This window comes from Telopea speciosissima, chromosome 4, assembly GCF_018873765.1.
Source record: "Telopea speciosissima isolate NSW1024214 ecotype Mountain lineage chromosome 4, Tspe_v1, whole genome shotgun sequence".
In the NCBI taxonomy this organism is placed as follows: domain Eukaryota; kingdom Viridiplantae; phylum Streptophyta; class Magnoliopsida; order Proteales; family Proteaceae; genus Telopea; species Telopea speciosissima.
Window position 1 is genome coordinate 53,296,599 of NC_057919.1, and position 12,188 is coordinate 53,308,786.

General features: G+C 38.1%; 1 protein-coding gene across 1 annotated transcript; it reads right to left on the bottom strand.

Moving 5' to 3' along the window:
- Positions 1-629: 629 nt before the first annotated feature.
- On the bottom strand, positions 630-2,264 carry LOC122659846 (receptor-like protein kinase FERONIA). Its single transcript, XM_043854990.1, has one exon. The coding sequence runs from the start codon at positions 2,153-2,155 to the stop codon at positions 656-658; it is 1,500 nt and encodes a 499-aa protein (XP_043710925.1). The 5' UTR covers positions 2,156-2,264; the 3' UTR covers positions 630-655.
- Positions 2,265-12,188: the final 9,924 nt, after the last annotated feature.

A 12,188-nucleotide genomic window follows, 5' to 3' on the forward strand; every position in this document is an offset into this window, starting at 1 on the left:
TTTTTCTCTCTCTCTCTCTCTCTCTCTCTCTCTCTCTCTCTCTCTCTCTCTCTTGCCATTAATCTACCTCAAGCAATTCGGTAATATCGTTCATGGCATCTTCTTTGTTTGTTGCGGAACTGGATTCCAATGCACCTCACTTGTGCATCCGACGGTGAACTGAGCAGTGCACATTTAAAGTTCATCTCTTAGTCTTGTGGCTAATGCTCAAGCAGGGCACCACACTTGAGAGGATAAAAATTTTAAAGACATGGAAAAAGTTTGCTTGAACTCGGAATATTTTCCACGTGATATCTCTATTGGGACCCAGATTTCATCAAAGCTTCAGTCCAATATTTTGCTATGAAGGTGCAAAGTTCGACAAAGTCATTTGAAACTCAGCTTTTGCTGGTCATATGGCTGAAAAGGGAAGTGGGAAACTACAAAATCGATACATGATTACATCACTTGAGCCATGAGGAGAGCTTCTCAGTTCTCTACCACCCTCAGTTTGAGCAGAGAAAGCTTCCAAGTAGAGCTAAATAAATGTTGAGACCTTATGTTCCTTTACCGCCTCTGTGAACAGCATTTTCCCTCTCGTGAATACAATTAAAATCTGAGAAAGAGGTTAATTACCTCGTTTGCAATGTTAACCCTGCAATCACCTTTCGCTTCATCAACCAACTTGCTCATACTGTCTTGAATTTGTAATCTCCACAAGAGACAAGTAGCGGCGGTTATTATTCGCTAGAGAAACCCAACTCTTGTCCTTCAAACTCCGGCCATAACGGTAAATCAAGAAACATACCAGACAGATTGCAATCGCACCGCCGGCCACGACACTTCCGACAACAAGTATTAATCGCCGAGATGGAGTCCCAGAGTGAACCCGATCTGGATTGGTTGGTGGAGGATTAGATCCGGCTAGATTACCATCAGTGTGATTCAATTTGAATATCTCTAGCCCATTCAATATTGCATCATAGTACATAGGATTCGCTTCAATGCAAGGATATAGGGAGATCCAGAGATCTTGTTTTCCTCTGTAGTTTCCCTCTGCAACAACCATCCCAACATAATCTACATACACTGGTACTCCATTGCCGCCGCTCCTCTTTATAACATCCATTCGATCTCCTGAAGTCTCGTTACCGATTGAAATATAAAACACTATCTGATTCGGCTTCGTTATCTGATCTCTGGTCTCACATAAATGAAACCTAAAAAGATAGAAGAATCCAGTATCCAAACTAAACGACCAGGTGAGCTGCTTGTGAATATTGATTTCAGAATCTAGACTCATGACCCTTGCAGTCCGGTAGAGATCCTCTGGTGCAGTGTAAGGGGGTACAGTTGATGGGTAATGAATACCCACCTCTGTTTTCTTGCTTGTTTCACCGTATGAACCACCAAATATGTAATGACTGTCCTGAAACCAGGTACGAAAGATGCCGGTATCATTTTCCGGTGGAATTTCATTCCCGCCGACATTTAATCGGTAAACTGTCTCCAAAGCTGTGTAATTATCGAATTCGAACCAATTCAGCTGACCCACGAAGGGGAGTAATTCGTCGCGAATGTAGAGATTGGGAGGCATTGAGACAATCTCAATTCCATTAACAAAACCATAGCCATGAGATGGAGTGAATGTGATGTCCAATGTGTGGCCTTCTATGTTGATACAGAATTCTTTGATTAAGTAGTCTTGGTTGAGGTAATCAGTGGTAAGGGAGGGACTAAAGTTGCTAAGGAGAGTAAATTGACCGGAGGAGACAGTGAAGAAGGCGTCGGATTGGTTTAGGCCGGAATAGGAATCTGGGTAGAAGTAGAGGCGAACGAATTTTGGGCCAGGTGAGACGGAAAATGAGTAATTGAGCTGGGAATAGAAGAGCCGGGCAGTCTTGTAAGGGATTTGGGGGATGGAAATGGATTGTTTTGAGGCTTCAGAGGTGGTTGATGTGTTGGGTTGTGCAGAGAACATGAAGTTAGAGCCGATATCGGTGATCCAATTGCGGTCATTGGAGGATGCAGTAGTGTTGGAAGGAAAGCCACAGTTGATGAGAATGTTTTCAGAGGGTATGTAGAGGAGATCGGCTGTGGTTGAGATTGTGAGATGGATGATAAGGAATAAGTAGAAATGGGTAGTAACCAAAGGGTTTCTTTGGGTGATCTTCATGGAGTCTAATGGGGAGATTCGGAATGGAGAAGATCTTGAAATCTCAATAGATGTGAGGGTTTCACGTTTCAGAACGCAAAGTCAACTAGGTATGAGCAGGGGAATGAGCATCTCTCTCTCTCTCTCTGGTCGTTGTTACTGTGTTAGACAACTTGCATTAAAATAAAGGTAGAGATGAGAACGTGAGTGAGAGACCAAAGTTACTAGGTAGATGCAGCCGCGCAGCAAGTGGTTGTTATAAGAACAAGAAAAAAAAATTGACATTGCAAAGTATTTTACTGATCAATTCTATTGATTGAGCGATGGAGTAATCAATCGTCCATGGCTCCTCCGAAAGTATCCTTTAGTTTAAGATTAAAGAACCTGTTGATCTGCAACGAGCGAGTCTGTGGTGGGGGCTGTTCATGGACATAAAATCGAATCCACAAATTGGCGCCCCTCTACTGTTGAGCTGCCCCTGTCTTGCGCAGATACAGCAAGTGGGAAATGACCACCTTACCCCCACTTGGGCACTAGGGTAAGGTGCCCGAGTGGAGGTAAGGCGGCCATTTTCCCCTTGCTCTGGCGCGCAGCACTAGGGAATCTGAATTGCATCCGAATTGGAATCAATCAACACTCCCCCCCCCCCTCTCTCTAAAAACAGCATTATGGCCTTATGGGTGAAGGTTGTGCGGTGCGATTAGGGTTGTTATGGGCTGCTGAGATGTGTGTCCTAGAGATGTCGACGGAATGCTCCACGACATTCACACTTTGACAAGTAGTTTTTCATCCTATTCTTTTGCATGTTTTCCTAGGGATATCAATTTCGTTGCTCTTTCCCTAGGCAGAAAGGTCTTGTTAATAGCATATAAGACACTCTGACTAACAGAGGAAGAAAGAACAACCGAGACAAACAGAAGGTAGGATCTAAGGTGGATAAATTAGAGGAGTAGTTCTCTACACGAAATGCATCGCAAGCTTTGGAGCTCGTGTTTGATCCCTACGCCTTAGTCTTTCTTTTCCCTCCCCTTTACTCTTTAGCCCCTGTCTTTCTCTTTTCTTTTATCTTTTCCTCTCTGGGTTAGGTGAGTGTTTACAGGTCGCTTCAGGACTTTGAGCTTGAGGAGATGCTTCAGAACTACTGATCTGATCTTGATCCAGATGCCTCCTTGCTCTTCTTCTATGCTCTTCTTCTATTTCTGCATCTGATAGATTTACTTCTGTTTTTTTTTTTCTTACTGAGTTTGGGTTGTTCTGGTCGGACATGTCAGTGCTTCCCCACGGCCTGGTCTTGTTTTCCCTTTCTTTACCGTTTCTCTCGCATGATCCTCGGTGTAGGTTCTTGTGGCTGTTATCCGATGCCGAGTGTGGTTGATCTCTATTGGGGGTTTTCCATTCTTGGGCTTCCTTTTTTGTTTTTTATCCTTATTTCACCGTCTCCCCCCCCCCCACCACCACCACTTGGTTCCTCATCTTCTGGCTGCTTCTCTGTGGTCATCATCGGTCTGGGGCTGGGCCTGGTAGGCGTGATTCATCTTCTCGTCACCAGGTCCTGGTCTTGTGGATGGAAAGAATTCTGCTACGCTTCACCCATTGTTTTAATTTGGGGTTATATTTCTTCAGAGATGTTTTTTGTCTTGCTTGGGAGAATCAAATCTTCTCTGGCTTGATGAAGGGATGTTCATGGTGGTGTTTGTTCCGGATGCGACTCGTGATTGGGTGCTCTCTCTTGACCCTTGGTGGTGTGGAAAGGCTTGTTTTACCTTTGGTTTTTCATTTCTTGGATGATGATTTTGTTTTTCTTTGAATGTGCCTCGTTACCTCTGTGGATTCAGGCTTGCCCCATTCCCTCGGATGCTCTTTCCTTTGATACTTTCAAGCAAGCGATTTTATTTGTGGGTTTGGTCCGCTTTGACCCCCCTTCGGTGTTGGGGCTTCCACTTTCGGTTGTCTAATTTTGTGTTATTCTTTCACTTTTAACTGTTTAGGGCTGTGTGCCCTTTTTCGCAGATCCGCTTTGGGCGTGGGGAAATGCTTCTTGTCTTTCTCCGGTTTGAGGTTCTCAATCGTTGTGGTCGTCGTAGTTGGCTTTGCCACGTTTCTGCTCTCTGCCTTATGTTTCGGGCATTGCTGGGTGCTTTCCTTTCTTGTTGAATTTGGAGCTTTTTTTAACCATCTCGTCGCATTTTTTGCGGGGTTTTCCAGCTTTCACTACCTTTTCTAGAATCTTTTGGTCTGCTCAATTGTTGAAGCGAGCCCGGGGGTGCCGGAAAACCTTTATCCCCTCTTTTTGGATGGCTTGGGTACTCATTGATGACTTCGATTTGACTGCTGCTCCTGACCTGACGATGTCCACCACAAACTGGTGCCCTCCCCCCCCCCCCCCCCCACACAAAAATAAAAAATAAAACCAGGGGGGATGGGATCGTGGTTTTTCCTTCTATTTCTCTCTCTATTGCAATTGGTTTTTTCCTCTTTTAGGTCATTTCTAGAACTTTCTGTCACTTATCCTAATGATCCTTCCATTTTCTTCCCTTCGTTTCTCGTTTGGATTGGAGATCTCTCTTGTGGTTCTAAATTGGGCAGTCTTGATGATCACTTTGAGGATGGCATCCCTCATGGCTCAGTTCCTGAAGCGACTGAGAGAACACACCCACTTAACCCGGTTTTTTCTCTTATTTATATTCTATTCTTTATTCCATAAATTTACTATCCTCTTTATTATCCTGTTTATTGTACATTTTTGCTTCTTTGATTTGAATCGTAGATTCTCTGTGTTCCCTCCTACCTTGCTAATTCTATCATTGACGTGGTGATCATTTCTACATGTTCCCTTTTCCTTTTCGGTTTTTCTATTTTTTAACCATGTTATTCCTTGCTTGGAAAGCTCGCGGCTTTAGCAATATGCTTACTAAGAAAAGTTTATCCTACCATGTCAATAAATTTCACCCTGATATTATATTTTTGTGTGAGACTAAGTGTGTGGATCATTCACTTGTGAAGCTCAAAGCTCCCCTCTCTCTTTATAATTCTGTTGCCTTTATTAATAATGTTGGAACGAGAGGTGGTAAAGGAGGCTTGTGGGTTCTTTTTAACCCAACAGTGCAAATCTTAACTGTATGCAACTTTAATCATTTTATTGGAATCAAAATTGCTGATGGGGGTGATGTTGTTTACTGGTTAATTTGTTTATATGCACCACCTCATATTCCTAATCGGGGTGAATGTTGGGAGTTGCTTTCTGATTTCCTTATGAAGCTTGAATGTATATTTTGCATCATTGGGGATTTTAATGAAGTACTCAACCCTTGTGATAAATTGGGTGGGCTACCCTTTCAACCCTCCTCTTCTACCCTTAAGCTCAAAAAATATAATCCATTCTTTTTCTCTTGATGATATCAAAATGGGTGGTTCTTGCTTTACTTGGTCAAATAAACAGAAACCTCCTTGCCTAATTAAGGAGTGTCTTGACAGAGCTATGGCATCCTCTCTTTGGCTTGATACTTTCCCTCTAACGTTCCTTTCCAAACTTTCCCCTGTAGGATCCGATCACAATCTCATTCTTCTTTCTACCTTTGGTTCTAGACCTTCTTATAAAAAATTATTTCATTTTCAACATGCTTGGCTCTACCACCCAGATTTTTTTTCCTTTTGTACCTCATCCTAGTCCACTTGTCCCAAGGATTCTTTCCCGACTAAATTGGCCTCTTTTTCTAACTTGTTGAAACTATAGAACAGGGATGTCTTTGGGCATATTGATGTTCTTAAACACAATTTGTTTAACAACTATCTTAATAAGTTTGAAAATTCTAATCCCAATCTGGATTTGATGGCAAAGACCCAACAACAACTTAATTGGATTTTTTATGCTTAGGAGTCTTTCTAGCTTCAGAAGTCTAGACATCTCTACATTCAAGCTGGGGACAGGAATACTAAATTCCATCACTCTATTTCTAAGACCAACTTGAGGAAAAGGAAGATTGATTTTCTTTGGTCTGCGGATGGTAGGAAACTAGAAGACCCTAAGGAGATGGCTAATGCTTTTGCTTCTCATCTTGAAGAGATTTTCTCGACGTCTAACCCCTTGGATGAAAGTTTTATGGAATGTTTATTTCCCCAAGTACTATCTGTTGGGGAATTCTACCCTATCTCCATAAGTGTTTTGATGATAACAAACAAGATGCTATCTTTATAAGGTAGATAGGGAATTCTACCCTATCTCCAACGGCTATGATCTGGTCGATCGGATCAAAGTTCAGGTCAACCAGATGAGATAAAAATAGATCCGTTAGAGTATATTTTCCACATGTTCTAAAAGCCATTAATGAGCCTATAAATAGAGATCATGTCAGACCTTTTCACCGATCCACTACAATCCAAAATACAACTTTTGTGAAAAGTGAAAAGTCAAATTCATGCTCTAATCTTTGAAGTCTTCTTGTCCACATCAAGATCATTCAAATGTTGACTTCAAAGCTCCAAGACCTTCAATTGCTTGCACTATAAAGAAAAGTCTTAAAGAATGTCATCTTTATAAGCATTCATTTTGCATCATTTGACACTTGCAAGGAGTACACATCACACTCCTTGCCTAGGTAATCCTTACCTTACTCTTTTGTATTTGTTTATGCTTTTGAGTTTACAAAACATTGTTTCATTGGTCTAGACTGTACTTAGGTTTAGCAAGGATCCTCTTATCCTTAAAAGATTCGGATTCTCTTATCCTTAAAAGATTGGGATCCTCTTTTCCCGAAAAAAAAATTATAAAGGTGTTCTTTCTACCTACTGTACTGAAAGGAAGAAACTAATGAAATTCTCTCAAGATTGAGACCAAGATTGAGAGGAGTGGACGTAGGTTGGTTTAGCTGAACCACTATAAATCTTGCGTGTCATCAAGTTGCGCAATTTATCTTTCTCTATCTTGTCTTAATTCAAGGAAGTTTTTAAAAGGACATTATTTCACTAGTGATAACCTATTCACCCCCCTCTAGGTTAACCCACATTTGGTGTCAGAGTGGGAGCTCATTTTATTTGAGATTTAAAGATCTATGGGATCACATTACACCAATCCTCTTGAGGGACTAAATGTCTCTAGACCTCCTCTGTTCAATGAAGATAATTTTTTATATTGAAAGATTATCTTCAGGAACTTTACCTGTGCTCATAATCTTGAGGTATGGAATGTAATTGAATATGGACCATACTCTTTCATTAAAGTTGTGGAAGGTGAAAGTATTCCTAAGGAAACCTCTGAATTAACTCCTGCTGAAAAAGAAAAAATTCAATATAATTTTAAGGCTATCACCTTCCTACAATACGCCTTAAGTGATTTCGAATTTAACAAAATAACCACGTGTGAAATGGTAAAAGAAATTTAGGATATACTTGTGGTTTCATATGAAGAAATCTCACAAGTTAAAGAATCTAAAATCGATAAACTTGTGCATAAGTATAAATTGTTTAAGATGTTAAAAAATGAGAATATTTTCAATATGTTTTTGTAATTTACTAACATTACAAATAAGTTGAAAGGCTTAGGTAAAATTTATACCAAGTCCAAAAATGTAAGAAAAATTCTTAGGTCACTTTCCCCCAAGTGGAGATCGAAAGTAATGGTCATAAAAGAAGCAAAGGATCTTGACAAAGTGAGTCTGGACGAATTGCTTGGATTTCTACTCATTCACAAAATCGAATTAAATGAAGACAAAAGATAGTCGAAAATAAAAGAACCAAAGAAGAAGACCTCAAGGCTACTAGTCCATCTGATGATGAAAGCAATGAAGAAGAAGACCTCACCTTCTAAGAAAAAGAAATGTCTCTATAACCAAGAAATTTCAAAATTTTCTTAAAAAGAAGAAAAATATTTCAACAAGGGACAAGTAAGCAAAGGTAAGAATCTATCCAAAAACAAAACTTTTTCTTCTAAGAAAGATATTGTTTGCCATGAGTGCAGAAAGCCTGACCACTTCAGAACTGAGTGTCCAAAAGGACAAGACAAAAAGAAAGCATATACCGCTAAAATTTCATGGGACTCAAGTGAAGAAGAAGAAGTAGGAGAATCTAATGAAGAAGTCACAAATCTCGCTCTTATGACAACAGAAGATGACATAGAGGTAAGTTCAGTTTATCTTCTAACTCTAAATATAATGACTCAATTGAAGATATAGATACGAATGACATAGATGAAGACGATATTGAAAAGGAATTTGAAACTCTCTATGAAGCAAGTCGCAAACTTGAAGCTTCAAACTCTTTTTTAGAAAATGAAGTAATAGAATTGCATAATAAGGTAGTGAGCTACATACCTACATTGCCCAACTTGAAAGAGAAAATGAGAAATTGACGTCGGCCTTGCTAACCTTTACCAAGGGATAAAAATCATTAGACACTCTTCTTGGTACACCTCAAAAAGTACTACAAGACAAGGAAGGATTAGACCATAATGGGAGAATCTCATATCATGCCAAAGGTAAAGAGAAAATGGTGTACATAGAAGAAGAAAAAATAAATCAAGGTTAAACATCAATCTCTCATGCACCCTCTTCAAGAAATCAAGGGTATAAAAATCAAAGATATAGAAATCAATATCATTATGCATTTCAATATACCTTTCAAAGAAGGAATAGACCTCAAAGGGATTATATTCCTCAAAGACCTCAAAGACCCCAAAGATAATTTCATAGACCACAAGTTCCATACACAATGGAAAGAAACTATAGACCTCAACCAAACCATATGCCATATATGAAGTATAACTCCTATAAACCTCATGACCATAAAAAATTCCAAAGAGGTAGAAGGACTCAAAATTCCTTTGACTGACAAAGATCACAAAGATAAAAAATGGCACCATCTCCATTTGATATTTGTGATCCTAGGTACCAACGACCCAAGAACTATGTTCCGGACACAAACTATGGTCAAACAAGAACCATAAATATAAGAAAGTTTGGGTACCTAAGGAACCTCTCAACTCCAACAACAATGGACCTATGAGATTATGGGGACCAATGCATGTGTAAACTTTGTTTTGTAGGTATGCTTGAAGAGCAAAGGTCAAGTAGAGTGATATATCGACAGTGGATGCTCCAAGCATATGACGGCAAATACAAAGCTATTTACAAAGTTGAGAAAGTATGATGGAAGATGGGTGACCTTAGGAGACAATGACAAGTGAAAGATAATCGACATTAAAAACATCAACATAGGAGGTACTACCTTCTCAAATGTCTATTTGGTAAACAAACTTGCCTACAACCTACTTAGCGTAAGTCAACTATGTAGTGTTGGATATAAAGTAAGCTTTAATGTTTCACATTGTTTAGTTATGGATGCTAGCAACAAAGTAGTGTTGAAAAAAATTAGGAATAATAATATATACACTTGCATTATTGATGAAGCTTCTTCTAGCAATACATGCCTAGTTTCCTATAAAGATTCAAATGTTTGGCATAGAAAACTTGGACATATAAATATCAAATTAATTCAATCAATAGTCTTCAAAGAACTTATTCGAAACTTACCCAATCTAAAATTTGATAAGAATCATTTTTGTGATGCATGCCAAAAAGGTAAACAAGTTAAAATTTCTCACAAATCAAAGAACATAGTTTCAACTACTAGACCACTTGAACTTCTCCATTTAGATCTTTTTTGTCCTATCCCTACTCCAAGTTTGAATGGCAAAGTATACACTTTTGTCATTGTTGATGACTACTCTAGATACACTTGGACATCTTTTCATAGACATAAAAATGAGGTCTTTAATGAATTTTCAAAGTTTTGTAAGAAAATCCAAAACCAAAAGGGCTATTTGGCCACTACAATAAGAAGTAATTATGGTGGTGAGTTTGACAACTCAAATCAATTTGAAAAATATTGTGATGATGAAGGCATCACTCACAATTTTTGTGCTCCTAGAACTCCTCAATCCAATGGGATTGTTGAAAGAAAAAATAGATCTCTTCAAGAGACTGCCCGGACTATGCTTAATGAATATTCTTTACCTAAATATTTTTGGGCTGAAGCTGTAAATCTGCATGTTATGTATTAAACCGTATTTTGATTCGAAAAATTCTATCTAAAACACCTTATGAGTTATATTTTGAAAAGAAACCTAAAGTTGACTACTTTCAAATCTTTGGATGTAAATGCTTCATTTTGAATATTAAAGACTCCAAAGAAAAATTTGATGAAAAATTAGATGAGGATATTTTTCTTAGGTACTCTAGCGATAGCCGTGCTTATAGGGTATTCAACAAAAACACCTTAGTAGTAGAAAAGTCCATGAACATTAGATTTGATATTTCTCCTCTAAAAGAAAAGTACAAACCACTAATCGATGATGATGAGGATGTTATATCTAAAATATCAAAAAGAGTTGAGACCCCTTCATTAAATGAAGATAATTCTCCTCTAAAAACATATAAAGAAAACTCATTGGAGCTTCCTAAAGAAGTTAAACCAATAAGAAATCATCCATTAGAACAAGTTATTGGTGACTTAGAATCAGGTGTTCAAACTAGGTCTAAACTTCAAAACACCTGTAATTTTGCTGTATTTCTATCCATTATTGAACCTAAGAACATAAAAGAAGTTCTATTGGATAATGATTGGATTTTGGCCATGCAAGAAGAACTCCATCAATTTGAAAAAAATGATGTATGGGAGCTTGTGCCAAAACCCAAAAATAAATCCATCGTTGGAACAAAATGGGTTTTCAAAAATAAACTTGATGAAAATGGTATTGCAGTCAGAAATAAGGCAAGACTAGTGGCTCAAGGATATAATCAGTAGGAGGGAATCAATTTTGATGAAACATATGCTCATGTTGCTAGATTAGAAGCCATTAGAATGCTCCTAGCATTTGCTTGTCATAAAAATTTCAAACTTTATCAAATGGATGTGAAAAGTGCTTTCTTGAATGGTTTAATTGAAAAAGAAGTGTATGTCTCTTAACCTCCAGGTTTTGAAAACTCTTCTCACCTTGATCATGTCTTTCGATTAAAGAAAGCTTTGTATGGACTTAAATAGGCACTAAGAGTTTGGTATGATAGATTAAAGACATTTCTGATTGAAAATGAATATACCATTGGTAAGATAGACACTACATTATTTGTTAAACATAAATGTTCAAAATTAATCATAGTACAAATATATATAGATGATATTATCTTTGGTGCTACTGATGAATCTTTTATGCATTGAATTTAGTAACTGTATGAAAAATGAGTTTGAAATGAGTTTAATGGGTGACCTCAACTTCTTTTTAGGCTTTCAAATAAAACAAACTGAAAATGGAATTTTTATAAATCAATCAAAATATATCAAAGAACTATTAAAGAAATTTGATATCAATTCTCAAAAGGCCTCTTAACACTCCCATGAATACCTCAATAAGTCTTTTAAAAGATGAGAATGAAACTTCTGTTGATCCTACTCGTTATCGAGGTATGATTGGAAGTCTGTTATATTTAACTGCAAGCAGACCGGACATCATGTTTAGTGTCTGTGCATGTGCTAGATTTCAAGCTAGTCCTATGCAATCACACTTAAGTGCAGTTAAAAGAATTTTTAAATATTTAAAAGGAACTATCAATATAGGATTATGGTACCCCCGATGCACAATGATTTTGAATTACTTAGCTTTTTTACTCTGATTTTGCTGGTTGTCATATTGGCTGCAAGAGCACAAGTGGTACTTGTCATTTTCTTTGATCTTGTCTTGTTTCTTGATTTAACAAGAAACAAAACTGTGTGACACTCTCCACTATCGAGGCTGAATAAATTGCAGTTGGCAGGTGTTGTGTCCAAATCCTTTAGATTCCTCAGACTCTTCTTGATTATGAAATTTCATTTAATCCTTCCAAAATTCTTTGTGGTAGTACCAGCGCCATCAATCTGAGTAAAAATCATATTCTTCACTCACGAGCAAAACACATAAATATTCGCCATCACTTTCTTTGAGATACTATCTAGAAGGGTGAAGTAGTCCTCGAGCACATTGAGATCGAAAAGTAAGTCGCTGACATCTTCACCAAACTCTTGTCCGAAG

Excerpts from the sequence above, each read along its gene's own strand:
- LOC122659846 (XM_043854990.1), bottom strand. The coding sequence starts at position 2,155 with ATGAAGATCACCCAAAGAAACCCTTTGGTTACTACCCATTTCTACTTA.